The 17,666-nt window shown below is 36.3% G+C and overlaps 1 protein-coding gene across 5 annotated transcripts in view; it reads right to left on the bottom strand.

Annotated features, from left to right (window-relative positions):
• Positions 1 to 17,666, bottom strand: part of ATL1 (atlastin GTPase 1) — a 65,371-nt gene that overhangs the window by 40,967 nt on the left and 6,738 nt on the right. For all 5 annotated transcript variants that reach the window (XR_012073595.1, XM_015235583.3, XM_072963040.1 and 2 more), the window contains exon 2: positions 10,511 to 10,681. Coding sequence is in view for 4 of the 5 variants with exons in the window: in XM_015235583.3 (XP_015091069.1) it covers positions 10,511 to 10,544 (34 nt within the window). In the remaining variant the exon portion in view is untranslated. The remainder of the gene's footprint in view (positions 1 to 10,510; positions 10,682 to 17,666) is intronic.

Below are 17,666 nucleotides of genomic sequence, written 5' to 3'. Positions count from 1 at the left end.
TGGAATCACACAATATGTCATCTTTTGTGACTGTTTTCTTTCATGTAGCATAATGTTTTCAAGGTTTATCCCTATTGTAGTATGTATCAGTACTTCATTTTTTTAATGGCTAAAAGTATTCCATTGTATGGATATACATTTTGTTTATCCTTTCACCAGTTGATGGGCATTTGGGTTGTTTCCATTTTTGGCTATAATGAATATTTATGAAGAAGTTTTTGTGTGGACATACGCTTTCATTTCTCTAGGATGGTCATCTGATTCGTGACAAAAATGCTACGGCAATTCAATAGAAAAAGTCTAGTCTTCACAACAAATGGTGCTGGAACAATTGGATATCTAAACACAAAAACGTAAACCTCAATATATCACACCCTATATAAAATATTAATTCAAAATGGATCATAAATCTAAAGGTAAAGTCAGAAAAATACAAAACATTAGTAAAAGAGGTATATACATGTTCTCAGACTAGAAGACTATTATAAACATGTCAATGCTCTTCCCTGGATTCTTAGATTGGTTATAATAAATCAAATACTCAGCAATCTTTCTAGTACAAATTAACAAATTTCTTTCTTTCTTGTACAAATCCTTTTAATGAAGATTAACCAGCTCATACGGAAAGGCAAAGAGCCAAGAACACGAAGACAATCTTAAAGAAGGACAAAATTAGGGAATTTACGCTAACAGACACCAACAAATATTTAAAATCTCCAGTAATTGAGGCAGGGCAATGTTGTCACAAGGATAAAGTAGACAAATAGAGAAGACTAGAGATTTCAGAAAAAGATCACATATACACGATCACCTGACTTACAACAAGGTGCCACTGCAATAAATGAAGAAAGGATGATCTTAAACAAATGATGCTAATTCAACTGGATATTCATATAGGGAATCTTTATCCCTTGTACTCACCATAAATAAAAATTCCAAAATTAAAATATCTTAGATCTAAATGTGAAATAGGAAAACTAGACAGAGGATATAAACAAACAATTGAAAAAAAATGGTATCAAATGGTTATATATATGAAAAGATATTTATTCTCAGGCAAATAAAAAATGAAAAAATATATTGATACTTTTTTATATATCAGATTTACAAAGATCCGAAGTGTGATAATTCCTTTCATTAGCTGGGATGTGAATCTGTATCCTCAGGCACTGCAGCTGGGAATTTAAATAGATACAGCATCTTCAGGCAGCAATTTGGCAATTAATTATCAAAAATACAAATATACATACTCCCTGACTGAGCAATGCTATTTCAAAGAAATGATCCTTCAGACAGACTCATACACACGCAAGATACCAGAAGCAATGCTAATGGCCATCAACAAAGGACTGATTAATAAACTATAGTTCATTCATCTATGAAATATACGGTAGTTATAAAGAATAAGGAAGCTAATTTGAAACAATTGTCAATATGTATTATGAAAAAATAATTCAAGGTATAAAACAGTGTGTATAGTATGATACCACTGGGGAAAAAGTGTGTAGGACAGTGTGTTTGGCATGTCTGAGGAACAGCAAGGAGTATGGTATGGATGGAGCAAGCTGGGAAGATTATGAAGGACCAGATTATACAAAGTGAGACAAACCAAGATCTAAAAGGACTTGGGACAGAATGGATGGATGTTGCGGGTGAGAGAAAGAGAAAACACATCAGTGGATGTTGGTATATAATTATCCTTTCCTACTCTACCTTTATATACTAGGTGTGGATGAGATAGAGAACTTTGAACTTTTCAGATTATATATTCAAGGACTGAAGAGTTACCAATAGGCCTAATGATGAGGAGGGAGATTGTAAGTTTGACATAAGTATGCTGTAAAATAAAACAAATATCTGAGTCGTGACTTTAAAATAATGAGATAGTTTATGGGAAGAAGTCTCTTTATAATGTAAGCAAATTGCCATATTAAATATTCCTTTTGGTAAGGAAACTTTAAAAAACTCAGAAATATTTTGTTATTAAATAGCAGAATGAAACTGGAATAGAATAAGTTTGTGGAATATTTATAAATATATAATCATTAGCTTGTATCTCACCTAAAGCTAAGAAAGGCTTCCTATCTGAAACTTATTGCTACTACCATCAATCTATACACATTATTTACGGTAATCAACATTTACATATAAAACTATTTAGATAAGCTACAACACAGATGCCCATCAACTGATGAATAGACCAACAAGATGTGGCATACCTATACAATGAAATGTCATTCAGCAATAAAAAATGCAGAACCAATACATGTCAAAACATGGATGAACTTTGAAAACATAATGTTACATGAAAGAAGCTAGTCACAAAGGACCACATACTGTAGAATTCCACTTCTATAAAATATCCAGAATAGGCAAAGCTATAGAGATAGAAAGCAGATTATGGTTGCTTAGGATAGCGAGCAGGGGGGGATCAGGGGATGATGGCTAATGAAATGTTCTAAAATTGTGGTGATGACTGCACAGCTCTGAAAACACTAAAATCCACTGAGTTGTACATCTTTATGTGCGTGAATTGTACGGTATATGAATTACATCTCAATGAACTTGTTAAAAAACTATTTAGAAACACTTCAGCTTCTGTAAAAAAGGTCAAAATTGAAAACACAGACTAAAGATATCTGGAAAGCAGAGACTGTCTTACTCATGTTCGCATTTCATAAAAGCTTGTAACAGAAGTTCACACAGTAGGCACCCAAAAAATATTTATATGAATTTAATAGAAAATAACTCTGAAAAGTATTGGAATACACAGTATAATCAAGAACAAATGTTTTGTCCTTGATTCATTATTCATAACTATATTTTATCTGAGCAATAATTATTATCCTTGTTTTAAAAGAATCCAAAAGTCCTTTGGAATGCATGCCAAGTCTCTTTAGCACCAGATTTCTACCTTCTTAAGTATGTTTTACTAAACTTAGCTTCAAATCCCAGAGCACTATGTAAATCTTTAAAAGGCAGGAAACAAGTCAGAAGCAAACCAGGTGGGAATTAGCATTTTACTATGGGTAATACAAATGTATAGCTCACAAGGCAAGAACCAAAAAATAGGTATCATTTGACCTTTTTAGATATTGGATCTTATGTTCAATAAAGGGGTTTGGGGGACTTTTCCATTCTATGTGGTATTTTAAATCACTGGAAGCTGGTTACCCAGCTACTGAATTAAGATATGCTGAAAGGGAATCTTCAAAAATTTATATATGGAGAAATCATTTTAATACATTAGAAATGCTGTGGGTGTTTATTTCTAATTTTAATTGTAAACTTTGTAAAAGAAAATTATATTTCATCTTTCCAGCAAAAATTAAACCCCACAAGATGAGTAACTCTGAGAATACTGAAGCCATTATAGAGAAAAGATATGGCACCTAGGAAACTGTCTCCTGGCAACTGAAATTAAAAGGAAATATTATTTTTCTTAAACTATTATGTCTCTTTCTAACAGCAGAAGTTGAAGAATGACAGAAAAAACATTTGTCTGAATGAGTAACTGAGAATGACTTCCAAAAACACAGCGAAAGGGAGCTTGTACAGAAAGGACAAACAGAATTGAGGAAACAAAGTATTAACAAAAAATGAATTTTAAGAATGTTTGAGCTGGAGTAGAGATGTAAGTCACAATGAGATGGTTACACATAACAGATCACAAACATTACCATGCAGATTCTTAGATCATTCTGCTATTAACAACACCCTTGAAGAAGAAGGTTAAAAGGAATGATGCAGAGCCTTGGAAGAAAGAAGTAAATCATTTAACAGGCTGTTTATGTCTATTGACTACAAAAGCATTCCATAAACTATTAAATGATTCCTCTAGAAGAATGATGCCATCATGATTAGGGCATTGCATGTGTATATATATAAACATATATATTCACATATGTACATGAAAAGACCTCAACAGAAAAATAAGCAACTAAAAAAAGAAGAAATACTAATGGTTAAAAATCATAGAGGGAAAAGCTCAGTCTTACCAGTAATTAAAGAAATGCTACTTAAAAGGATATAAACATTTTGGCTTTTATAACTTACAAAAGTTAAAAAATAGATATACTCAGAATTGGAAACATTCAAAAACACTGAAAAATATCTATACCCTTTAATGAAACAATTCCATTTTTAGAAATTTATTCTAAGGAAATTATCAGGGCTATGCATATGTATTTATCTATATAATGGTTCATTACAGCATTATTTATTTAACAAAAAATTGGAAACAATCTAAATTCCCTAATTGTAGAATACTGTAAATAAATTATGTCACAGCTATACTGTGCAAAATATGAAGCATTTTGAAAACATGTTATACAAAAATACCTAATCATGAGAAAACATGTTCACAGATTTAAGAAAAAAAGCAGATGGGAAGTATAATTCCCATTACAAAAACAAATAAATCTGCATGTATTTACAATCACTGAAAAAAGTCAACTTTAGAAGTATTTGGTTCCTATGGAATTGTTTCATCCTTTAATCATCTTTGAGTCAGCTATTTTGAAAATGGGTGGTTACTCTTCCTGCTGACTATTGTCCGTGTCATGCCCACCATTCTAAGCTCTTCTCTATATTGAAGAGACTAGAAGTGTGGAAACTACAGTACTACAACTTTTATAATCCCTTCTTAGCAGAGTTCTGGTTTAGATTTTGCCCATAAAAGGCTCTTATGACACTTGAAGGAGAGAGTGAAGAAGAAACCTCTACTGTGTTCTGCGAGAGTGGACAGATATGTAAGCAGATAACACCTATGAGGCTTCTAGCACATGCCATGCCCAAGGTTCACAACTGTACCAGTTCACAGGTAGTAGCCAATATTTTGGCCAGATGGTCAAGTACTTTGAAGAAGAATGTGCCTGGACCTTTGGAGTGGGCATAGAATATAAGAATATTTGGTCCCATGTGAATGCTCACCAAAGGGCATTCACTGTAGAAGAGGCTCTCAAAAATCAGATGGACAAGGTGACTCATTTTGTGGATTTCAGTCAGCCTCCTCCTGCTGCAACCACTCCTGCTCAGTAGGCCCATAAACTAACTCAGCAAAAGAAACGTGAAGCACCCATATTAATATCAGATAAAACAGACTTGTGGCAAAAAGCACTACTAAAGATAAAGAGGCTCACTACATAAACATAAAGGGCTCAATTTATCAGGAAGTTGTAACAAGTCCACATTTGTGTACGCCTAACAACTTAGCTCAAAAGTCCACAAATAAGGCTTAATGGAAGATTAAAGGAAGCCTGACAAATTCACTGTCATGTTTCAAAACAACTCTCAGAATTTTAAAGTATCTATCAAATATCAATACCTGGTAGATCAAGCAGTCTGAAAATCAGAGCTTGGAAGATATGAATAATACATTTAATAAGCCTGAGCTAATGAACATATACAACACACTGCATCAAAAACTCGTAAACAAAAAGTGCTTTTCAAACTTATGTGGTGTGTTTATAAAAATTAAACATGTAGTAGTACATAAAACAAGTTTCAACAAAGTTTAAACCATACGTATTCTATAAACCTGAACTGTGCAGTATTGGCTACATGTGGCTGTTTAAATTAATTAAAATTAAATAAAGTTAAGTGTTTGGTTCTCATTCTCAGTAGCCATACTTCAAATGCTCAAGAGATGCATATGACTAGAGGCTACCATATTAGAGAGGACAGATATAGAACATTTCATCACCACAGCAAGTGGTGCTACTGTACAACATATACTCTGACTAGAATAAAATTAAGTGAGATCAATAACAAAAATATAATTTAGAAAAACCCATACTTTCTACATATTTAAAGGTAAAGAAAGAAATCATTGTGGACATTTAAAATACTTAAAACTTATTGAGAATCAATCTAATGCATATCAACACATATAGGACATAGCAAAATTGATAGTTAGAGAAAACCTATAGCCCTAAATACATATATTAGAAGAAGAAGAAAAATTAGAAATAAATGAGCTCACTATTCAACTTTTTAAGTTAAAAAGAGAATATAGAATAAAACCAAAGAAAGTACAAGAAGGAAATGACAGAGATGCACAGAAATTAAGTAAATACAAAAGAAATAAAAAGGAGAGATTAACAATAAAAGATGAAATTTAAAAAGTTACACATAAACAAAATTGAGAACAACCTCATGCCAAGTTGATGAAACAGACAGATTCCAAGAAAAACATAAATCGCTAAAACTGACTCGAGAAGAAATAGAAAGTTCTAATTGTTCTGTAACCAATACAGAAGTTAAATCAATAGTCCAAAATCAATAATTACAGAAAAAGCATTCATTACAAGTCAATATACAATGATGATTTTTAAAAATTTACTTAGGAATAAAGAAGAACATTCTTAATCTGATTAAAACAAGAGAAGGACATAAAAGACAAAGATTAAAAAGGAATGAATAAAGCAATAACTATTACAGGTGATAGGTTTCTTTATGTAGAAAATCCTAAAACATCAAAAGGCAATTTAGTAGAATTAATAAGAAAGTTTAGCGAGAAGGAACAGACATATAGAAAATGAGGCAAGTAAAAACAGAGTCTGATTTCAAGGAAAATAGAATACAGTTGGAAAAGAAAGATCAAGAGATAACTATAATAAACTGAAGATCGTTTCGAATCTTTCCTCCAAAAACAAACACAGAAACTTAAAAATTAATTTCCAACAAATGTCTTTTCAACAAATTTCCTATACTTACTGTGAAGCTACAATAGGTTTTTTTTAAGGGGCAGGAAAAGCTGACACCTTAGTGCAAACATTATTTTTCTAAAGCAATATTGCACAAACAATTCCAGTTACATTGTAGAAAACTCAAATTCCCAAGTGGTATCCCAAGTTTTAAAGCAAATGTAATTATCAGAAACAAACAAAAAAGGGTGCATTTTTGTTTTGTTTCTGGGAGTACTTAAGCTCTAAGCTCAACACTAAAGAATGCTTTCTAGGTTACCGTCTCTGATATTTATTTGTCTCCTTTATTTTTCAAGCTAGCACATTCTTTGCCTTCATTTCTATTCCAAGGTGATCAAGTTTATAGAGCACTGATTTCTTTTACCAGCTTAAGCCTCGATAGGTTTGTTGTGGCATCTACTGGCATTCTATTCTAGTTCCTTGTCCTTATCACATGGACTAAGCAAACAACTCTAAATTTAAATCCTAGATCTATAACTTATAAATTATAGAATATCTGGGAAGTTATTAATGCTGTCTGAGTCTCAGGTTCCTTATATATTAAAGAAAATAATGTTTACCTTTGAAGAATTGACTTTAAATGATTAAATTTACTCAAACTTCTAGTTCAGTGTAGATTTAGTATAGATGGTAAGATTCTCAGTTTGGGAAGCACAGACTTGCTTCCCAGTTGTATCTCTGAGTATGATCCTCAAACATCACCCTTGACTCTGGGTGTCAGCAGAGATGCTTTCCTGTTTTCTAGCTCCCATGGCTCTTGTAGGTCTTTGACTACTTAGATAAAAAATAATACCTGTTACATGGTTCGACAGGGTCCTTACCTGAATTTTAGGTCCTCTGTACAAATTCTTCAAAGATCTCTCTTGCCCTTTTCTTGGAAACCCTACATTTTCCAATTCTGGATAGTTTACCTTACTCCTCTGCCCTTTGCTTTCTAACTCATCTGAAAAATATGTATTTAACTAGATGACAGACAGTTCACTGTCTTCTAAGCTATCACCTGAGTTTTTTCTCATCAGAGCTCTCTGGCTTCTATGAGGGCCTGTTTTCTCTATTACTGTCACACCATGTCCCATTATCTTATAAAAACATTCCACAGCATTATGTTATAGAAAATAAATTAGAAGACAACTCTATGTTCTAATCTCAGTCCTTTAACTTACTAAATACTATGTGACTTTCATCAAATTATTTAACCTACCTGTGACTCAGTTTTTTCATCTGCAAATAGAGAACACATCCTGACATATTAAGATGCTAAAGATCAAATGCAGTAATGCATGTGAATGTGCTTGGAAAACTGTAGTTTTATACAAGGCAAAAGGTATTATCCATTCAACAAAATACTGGTGATGATAAAAGAATCTGAAGTCAGACTACCAGAGTTGGAGTCCCAGACCTATTATTTACCTTTTAATAATGTAAAATGAGGATTTTAATCCCGACTTCATACAATATTAGTTCAATGATGTTAGTTATTATTGCTATTATTAAATGCCTATTATATGTTGGGCATTGCACCAGGTGCTGGTATTAAAATGGAATCAAGACAGACACGACTAATATCTTTGCCAAAAACCTCTATCTCTTACTCCACATGCTATATTTTTTCCTAAGTCATTTATGTTACATATACTTTACAGCAAAGAAAAATCTGAGTAGTAAAGTGCTTCCATAGAGCATCAAGGTAAGACTCCATAATTCCGCTATTTCTTTTCTGTAAGACTTCCAGTGAACACACAGTGACTGTGGAATTTCTTTTCTTAATCATCACTTGACTCAAAACTCTTTTGATGACTTCTGGGTAAACTATCTGGGATATGTTTCTAACAAATGTAAATAATCTAAGATAGTGTTTCTGAAAGTAACATCCAAAGACTATCTGCTTCTCAATCACCTAGAATGCTAATTAAAAGGCAGATTCCTAGACCCTACTGCAGACCCATTGATTCAAAAGCTCAAGCTGGAAGATGTGGGAGTCTGCATTTCTAATAAGTTCCCAATGTGATTTTTATGCAAATCTCACTTGAGAACCACATTCTCAGAGGAAGAAAAAACCTCCACTACATAAGAAATCTGTAACCAAAGGAAATACTGAAGAATGACGATCCAAAGCTTGTGAAGGAGGAAAATTTAAATACTCAGAATAAATTTTCACATGCCTGTCTCTTAACAGGGTTTGAATCAATAGTGCACAGAGATTAAGACCAAAGTTGACTTGAACATACACATCTTAACTGTAAGCATTTAAGAAATTCCTATTCTAGAGCCCAAGAGAAAGGAAGGAAAGTGAACACTCTAAAAAAGTTTACCTGTATTTCAGGAGAACCAAAGAAAATGGTGTTATTACAGTAGTCACGCCTACTAAAATTGAGATTTGGTGATAACAGAAAATGGAATTGCTTTCTCTTAAACTCGGACAATGAAAGGCCTCCCTGCTCCAACTCCCCACGTCTACCATAAACCTTGGATAATCTCTCGGATGTAAACTTGGCCTACTTGGGATTAAGTTGGTGCTGTGACCAATCAGAGGCAAGGACAAATACGATCTTTTGATAAAAGATAACCAATTTTCACAAAAGATAACCAAAATAACCAATTTAAATTTAAATTTATATCTCTTACTCTGATGGACAGTTACAGAAGAGATCTCTATGAGACAGGGAAGAGAATCAATCAAGGAGCTTTGAACTTCAAGCAGATGTAAACTTTCCAAGTAACAATTCAAAGCTAATGAACAAAATCTTTCTCTGCTTACTAAGCCACAGAGGTCTGAGATCTGCTCTGGTGCAGATAATAAAACGCCCTAAGATGGCAGTGAGTTTAGCATTGTGACTGGAAGAAGTCGGGAGTCCAAAGAGGGAAAAGACGCCCAACCTGCCCACACTAATCGTCCTCAACAGAGTCTGGAGCAGCAGAGCGGGCGGGGCTTTGATTTCTCCTGCATCACTGTGCTCTCTCTTCTCCGCCTGCGTGAGCGCCGCCCACCCACTCGCGGCATGAACCCACTGGGCCTAGCCTCTCCTCCCCCCTCCCCTCGGCCTGGTGCTGAATCATGAGCCCAATATCTCCAAAAGGTAAAATCTAAGAACAATGCCACCCTTGGGCTGGCCTGAATTGGGTACCAGGTTGGGGTGGGGCAGAAGGCTGGAAACCACAACTTTGCTTCCCTTCTTCCCAAATCTCCCATCCAACCCCCAAATTAAAACGAGTACTGCAGCGCTGGGGGATTCCCAAGTGGCTGCCCCTTCTCCGAGGCTGCTCAGGTCTGCAATGCTCGGACCCGGGCCCAGCGCGCTCTGCCTCATTGTTCAAACACTGCCAGCCCGCCCGCCCGCCCGCCGGGAGTCCGCGCCCTGCCAGGCCCGCGAGCTCGCAGCTCCCAGGGAAGAGGGTTGGGGATCTCTGACCCTCGTCCCTCACCCCACTGGGCCAGGTAACTACAGCCCCCTGCCCACCTTCTTCGCCTCTCTGCCAACCTACCGCTAAAGCGGAACCAACGAGTACCCCGGAGGCAACCAAGTGGGTGCTGTCCAAATGCTGGGAGGCGGAAGACTGGGCTGGGGGCGGGGGCGGGTGAGAAGCAAGAGTCTCCGGCCTGCGCGTAGCTGCGGCCCTGGCCCCCATAGCGCGACGCCGGTTCCACCGGTACCCCTCGGTCACGGTTCCTCCCGCCCGACAGGGAGCAGCTCGGCTGTGGCCGTCTCCCAGCGCTGGATGCTGGCGCCGAGCAGCCCTTGGCCCTCGTTTTCTCCAGAAGCAGAAAGCGGAGGGCGGTCTGCAGAAGTCACCATGCTACTCACCCCAACTGTTTCTGTCCCTACGGTTCTTGGCCATGGTGGTCCGGGGACTGGCGGCGGTGGGGCGCTGTCACTGCGCTCGCTCTTCTCCCGGGCCGCAGGTTGCCGGCGGTGGGAGGCTCTGTGCCCGCGCTGGGCGCAGTTCGCTCAGACTCTGAGGATGTTGCTGTGGCGCTGGTGGGAAGGAGTAGGGAGGAGAAGGGAGGAGAAAGCGGATGAACCAAGCTCAGCATCACAAGCCTGAGTTCACACAAATACCAGCGTCACACCCTCCCTATCTCAGCCCACCCCCATAGCCCGAAGACAGTGACAGACGACGTACTGCAACATTTTCACTGGAAAACACACACAAATAAACAGCACCCCCTTACACACCCTCAAAGAATTTTTATACGGTCACGGAAATACACAAACCAATATACTGTATGATACTAGATGTTCAAATACCTGTTTCCTAGAACAGTTACATATTTGTATAAACACGCTGGCAATATTTATACAGCCAAAAAATTTTTAATAATCTTCATTTATCTACCAGGCACCATTTCCCCCATAATGTAAAAGCAAGGTCATATTAGTAAAGAGGGTGTTGTCCATTTTTGTACTGTATACTGAACAGGCCTATCTTTTAAAATTAGGATAACAAAATTTAGATTAAGAAGATCAAGATAAATGAAAGCTAGAGATTCAGCATAATGTGTAACTAACTCCATGTCTAGTGGGCAAAATTTCACACTAGATTTGCAGAGATATAGTCTGGAGTTATATTGGCAAATATTCTAAGTAGTCATACTACATAGTCAGGGAGAGTCTTTGCAGTAACAAAGGTTGCAGGCAATTTTGAATGGAAAGCAAAAGGCAATAAATACTTAAGAAAATAAAACTATTCTCAATCTCTCCCTTTTCACTGGCTTCTTCTTTACCTATGAACTTAAATTTTCAGTGTCCTAGAAACACTGTCCCTTCATGCTACTTGACTCTCAAGATACCATCATCCCATTCCTCACCTCCTCACACAGTTTTCTCCTGCATTTGGTTATTACCCACACTCTACACAGATCAGTTCCACCTAGGAGATTACTGCTAGCCTCTTAATTACCAGATTCCTGATCTCTGTTTATTCCTCATGATAAGCAACTCTTCACTCTATGTTCCCTCATAGATGGATGGCTTCAGATAGGACCTCCATGCTGTTGATTCCCAAATCTATTCTTCTAGCCTTAAGCTCTCTTAAGGAGAGAAAATCATCCTTCCAGAGCTGACTTTATAACTGCCTGAGGTCATCTTCACTTTCTTTTCCTAATGACACTTCAAAATCAATATGTCAAAAACCAAACCCACTCATCACTGCCAAAACTTATGTATTCCATATTTCAGTTAATGGTTCTGTGACCTCAGAACACTGTAAACCATTACATTGTTTACAAGTTTACATTATGGTTTTAAAGGGGACTATGTTCAGTCGAGTTACATTTCCTAGACACTAAGGAAGTAACATAGGAAGACAGATGTTATCTCATGCTGTACCTACAAACCATATTCATAGAAAAGAAGGCTATTCTGCTCTTCCTGTATTTGTTTACTATAATTCTCAGTTTATATTCCAGCCTGATAATCCCTTTCAGGGGAACCCCATTAAAAAAGAGTATAGTAGATTCCATCCTCAAAAGTTATATATGTAATTCAAAATCTATTTCAAATTGAAAATTTTATTTGAAAAAAACTTTCTCCTTCATAATTAATAAGTAATCTGTGAGATAATACTTGAGACTCTGAATATCTCAGCCAAGAACTTCTCACCCAATGGTTTTTAACATCCACTGATATCCTTGCCTGAATCAACTTTATATTAGTGATTTTAAAATGGTGCTTTTAAAATAATTATACCACTTCTTTTACATTTTACATTTAGTAGCTGACATTTCCTCTCCCAACTTTGTTGAGTACCACTATGGATTTATGAAATCTAAAAAACATTATTGTATTATTTACCATCATTATTCTTTTTAATCCACAAATTGCCCTCAATTTGGCCAATGGTTGCTCCTTCAGGTTAACACCAGTGGGTTTTTTTTTTCCTTTTTTCTTTTTTAACATGTCCTATTTCTTTGGTCATTTTCCTTGTTTTCTGGCACAAGAAAACATTTCAAGTTTCCCTTATATTTTTTTCTCTGCCTCAGAACTAGGATTAACCACTCCTCCAAGAAACTCTGGCTGCTTTTAATGAGAAAAGGTATTTAGAAACCAAGATCTGGGTGCTAGCTGTGGTCATTGCTAGCTGGAGTTTCACTGTTTGAAGATTCTTTCAGCGGACATTGTTAGAATATATATATATTTTAAAACCATAAACTGTAAGTTTAATCTACTCTAAAGAAATACTGCCAACAGTGTGAAAATATATACACACAGAGCAATTTATTACAGCATTTTTTGTAATTGCAAAGTATTGGAAAAAACCTAAATGCCCATATATAGGAGAGTGGTTGAATACATTGTAATACATCTGCACAATGTAATACTATACAGCTATAAAAAAAAGAATATAGATCTTTATAAACTGATACATACTGATTTCTAGACTATACTGTTAAATGGAAAAAAAAACCAAAGCACAAAGACTTTACCCATCCTGTAAGAAAGAAAAGGATATAAAAATATAAATGCATCTGGCTCATCTGTACAAAAAAAAAAAAGAAAAAGAAACCAGAAACCAATGAGATCAGTTACCCAGGAGATGGGTGGGAAAAAGATAAAAGCAATAAGTGTATGGGAACAGGGTAGTAGGGATTAGGAGGAATGACACTTCTCCAAATTAACCTTTCTTTTTTATATAGCCCTGACTATTAGAGCAATAGTAATGTTTCACATTCTCCAAAATAAATAAATAGCTAAAAATCAATCAGGATATGGGGGACGAGGGTTAGAAGGAACTCAAAATGGAATTACAAACAGTAAAAAAAAAAAAGTGAACCTAACTATATTTCAGGTTAATAACATAACTACACTGAAGGGTTTTCTAAACCTTGAGCAGCTTTGGAAAATAGCATTTTGATCATATACTATAAAACTAAAGTCAAAAACTGTACCCAAGTATTGTTCTTTCGTTCATAGTTTAATTTTCTCCCAGGACACACATAGGTTAGCAATTCTGAAATTACTTATGTATGCAATAGGATTTAACAAATACCTGGTGCCTTATCAGGGCCAGATTTCTTGCTTTTGAAGATAAAGTTATAGTAAGGAAAGGGGAAGTTCAGAATGAACCCTGTGGTGTTGAACTGGAATCTGAGATATCAGTATGACACAGTAAAAATTGATCTAAATAGATATTTTTCCACAGAAGACACAAATGACCAACAAGCACATGAAAAGATGATTTAACATTTTTAGTCACTTAGGAAATGCAAATCAAAACTACAATGAGATATCACTTCATACATACTAGGATGATTATAATTAAAAAGATGGACAATTATATGTGTTGGTGAGAATGTGGAGAAACTGTCACTGCTGGTGGGAATATAAAGTGGTGCAGCCACTTTGGAAAACAGTCTGACAGCTTCTCAAAAAGTTAAACATAGAGTTACCATATGGCCCAGCAATTCCACTCACAGATACATACTCAAAGAAATGAAACCATATGTTCACACAAAAACTTGGACAGGACTGTTCATAACAGCATTGTTCATAGTAATTAAAAGGTAGAAACAACCTAAATGCCAATTACTGATGTATGGCTAAACAAAATGGGGTACATCCATAAATGGAATATCATTTGGCCATAAAAAGGAATGAAGTAGTGGTAAATATTATACCATGGATAGACTTTGAAAACATTATCCTAACTGAAAGAAGCCAATCACAAATACCACATATTGTATGATTTCATTTATGTAAAATGCACAGAATTGGCAAATCTATGGAGATAATAGATTAAAGGTTGCCTGGGCCTAGAGAGGGTAGGTGGGAAGTTAGGGAGAAACTGGAGAGTGACTGCTACTGAATATTTCTTTGGGGTGATTAAATGTTTTAAAATTGATTGTGAAATCAATTCTGTTCAGCTCTGTAAATATACTAAAAATCACTGAGTTACATAATTTAAATTGGTAAATTATACGGTATGTGAATTGTATCTCAATAAGGCTGTTTTTAAAAAGTCAAGGTCAAGTTTATTTTAAAACAGAAAAAAAGATGAAAAGGTATTTGTACTTTAGTACTATAGATCCTCTCTCTTCCTGACTCCTCTGGGATATTACTCCATAAATTATTCCTCTCCTTCTGTATCCTCAATTATTTTTTCTTCCATTGGTTCCTTCACCATTCTCATTTCCTCAATCTTAAGAAAAGAGCTCTCTCAATCAGGACTTTCTCAATAGTTGATGATCCAACTCACTCCTTCCCTCTGTAACTAGCAATCTTGGAAAAGTTTATCAATTAGAATGCTTTTGTCTGTAATTCAAAATGACTTAAATAAAAAGGACATTTACTGTCACAATTTTTTGAAGATAGGTTGGTTCTATGGTGGTACATTCATCAGCTCAATGTCATCATAGATTATATTAGTTAGAATAATGATTTGGCTGCTGTAAAAAATTTTTATAGTGGCTTAAGACAGATACTTATTTTCCTCTCATGAAATAATCTGAGTATAAGCCATCCAGGGCTAATATGGTGGCCTCAAAACATCAAGGAATCCAAGTTCTTTATATTTTAATCCACCCTTAATCTGGAATGTCCACCACATAATCAAAGATGTCTGCTTAAGCATTCATATTCTCATTCTAGACAGATAGAAGGGAAGAAAAATAAGAAGTGGATATATCCATTCTAAGGGTACAACCGAAAAGTTGCACGTATCACTTCACTCAAATATTATTGACCAGTACATACCCCACCTAGTTGATAAATACATCATGGATTTAACTAAAATTTGGGAGGTTTAATACTAAAGACAGAAGGGAAATGGATATTGGAGAATACCAGCAGACTTTTTCAAAAGGACCAAGGTTTCACCCTACCATCCTCAGTGTGTGGCCTTATACAGGCCAAGGAGCATCAGCTTCCTGATTAATGAAGCTGTGACTGGGTTATCTGGGGAAAGTACCTGTCCCTTGGGCACTAGGATCTTTGGAGCCATCAAGCCCAATGTCTTAAAGACAAAAATTCTTCAAGTGTATTATTAGGTATAATACTAGCCACTCCTACCTCTACCCTCTGGTTCCTAGGCCCATGCACTCTCAATATAGGGTAGATGGTGACATATATTGGCTACTGAGTTACATCCTACATCATATCCTCACAGGGTTTTATCTCTCAGTCAGCTGATCCTTCTGCTGGCCTTTCCTCCATTCTATTACACTAGATGCTTCTAAATGATAAGTTTGAGGTACAATCAGTTAATTTTGTGGGTATGACTCCATTGCCATAATTCCTTCACAGTAAAATTAGCATCTCACTCCAATTTAATGTTGTTTGTCATACATGGTGATGAAATAAGTTATTCTATAAGTCTATGAATCATGGTACTAACAGAAACTTTCCAAGCAGGGAAGGTAAACCTGTATCTGAAATGTGTATCTATTCTCATGAGGACAAACTGCTCTTCCCTCCATAAGCAAAGAGATTTAGTTTAATTAAACTGCCAACAGATGATTGTCTGCTCTATTTGGGGAATAGTACCCTACAAGGGTCTCTGCAATGGCCTCTGCTATAAGCAGGTTAAGTACTCCACAGTGGCAGTAAACTCATTACCCGTGGCAAGTAGAAGTCCATGCCATTGAATCCATGTTTAGCCTCCATTCCTATTGCCACATAGCCTCACTGAACTAGTACTAGGGTGACTGGGTAAAGGAAGACTGACATCTATAGGATACATCATCTTGTATACCTGATTTTTGGGATGGATGCCCTCTTGTGGGCAAATAGTTCACAGATATTATCACATTCTAGGCCAGTTTTGAGAACCCATCCATAATACATCTCCCACTGACTTCCTTATTTCTGATCTTCTTCTTTCTAAGTTATTGTCAATCTATTAACTACTGTGCATAAATCACTATAGTTCCATACCTCAGGCTATCTCTCATGCCTAACAAAGAGGACAACCAGATGTTCTGTTCAAAATTATGACCACTGGGAGAATTTCTCATCACTTTTTCAGGACCACTTCATTATGAAGTAGGGCCACACTTCAGTGGCTCTACGTTTCTAGTTGGTGCCAGTGTATTATCCAGACCGTTAATAAATCAGGCTCAAGCTTTTCCTTCCTCTGTTAAATGACCCTGAGCCCATAGATTTGGCTCAAAAAAAGGTGGCAAAGAAGTAGGGGCAGGTACAATGAAAGTTAGTCCATGTAATTTACTTATGCCTACTCAGTCAGCTCAGGCCACCCAGTAAATACCTTTCCATTTGACAACAGACGTCTCCTGCTAGTGTTCAATTTATGATTCAGTAAATTAAATAACACCCAATTCCTGAAGAGCAGTTCACATCACAAAATCATTTAGAATCCTGTGGTCAGGTGTTTAGTATTTGCCAAGGCCTGACAGCAAACCAAAAGGTGCCTTTCAAATGAGAACAGATGTCAACAAATGAGGGCATGTTCTTATTACAAAACCCTAGACTTCTGCACTTGGATTCTCCTATTGGGCAGGCAAGAAACTCCATATAGTATCCTTATTTACCATGGAGTCTGCTGAATTCTAAATCTTATGTATAAATGCAGCTTGTGCCATAACCTGGACTTTCTGTAGGGTATTCTGTTTTCCCAAGTTACATGAAGAACTGGCAGCCACATAGGTTGCGTGGTAAATGGATCAGAGAGCAGCAAATGCAATACCATGGCATCAAAATCCAAACAGGCCAATCAAGCACTGCAGGCACTGTGCATCTTCCTTTGGGGTGGAAGACGCAAGGTGGAGCACTGTAACTCCAATGGATTGTTAGAAATTTCACAAATGTGCAAGTCTCTGAACTGGGTTTATCTCCCACCCTCTGATATAAGGGTCTTTTTAGGTATCTAGGATGGTTGCTACTTCCCACTCACCAATCCAATTTGCACAATGTCATCAAGATAATAGACTAGTGTGATATTCAATTGGAGATCAAGGAAACGAAAGTCTCTCTGGAATGAAACAATATTAGAACTGAAGTGCTGAAA

This window comes from Vicugna pacos, chromosome 6 (genome assembly GCF_048564905.1).
Source record: "Vicugna pacos chromosome 6, VicPac4, whole genome shotgun sequence".
In the NCBI taxonomy this organism is placed as follows: Eukaryota; Metazoa; Chordata; class Mammalia; order Artiodactyla; family Camelidae; genus Vicugna; species Vicugna pacos.
The sequence above is the reverse complement of the archived record's forward strand: the minus strand, read 5'-3'. Positions and strand labels throughout refer to the sequence as shown.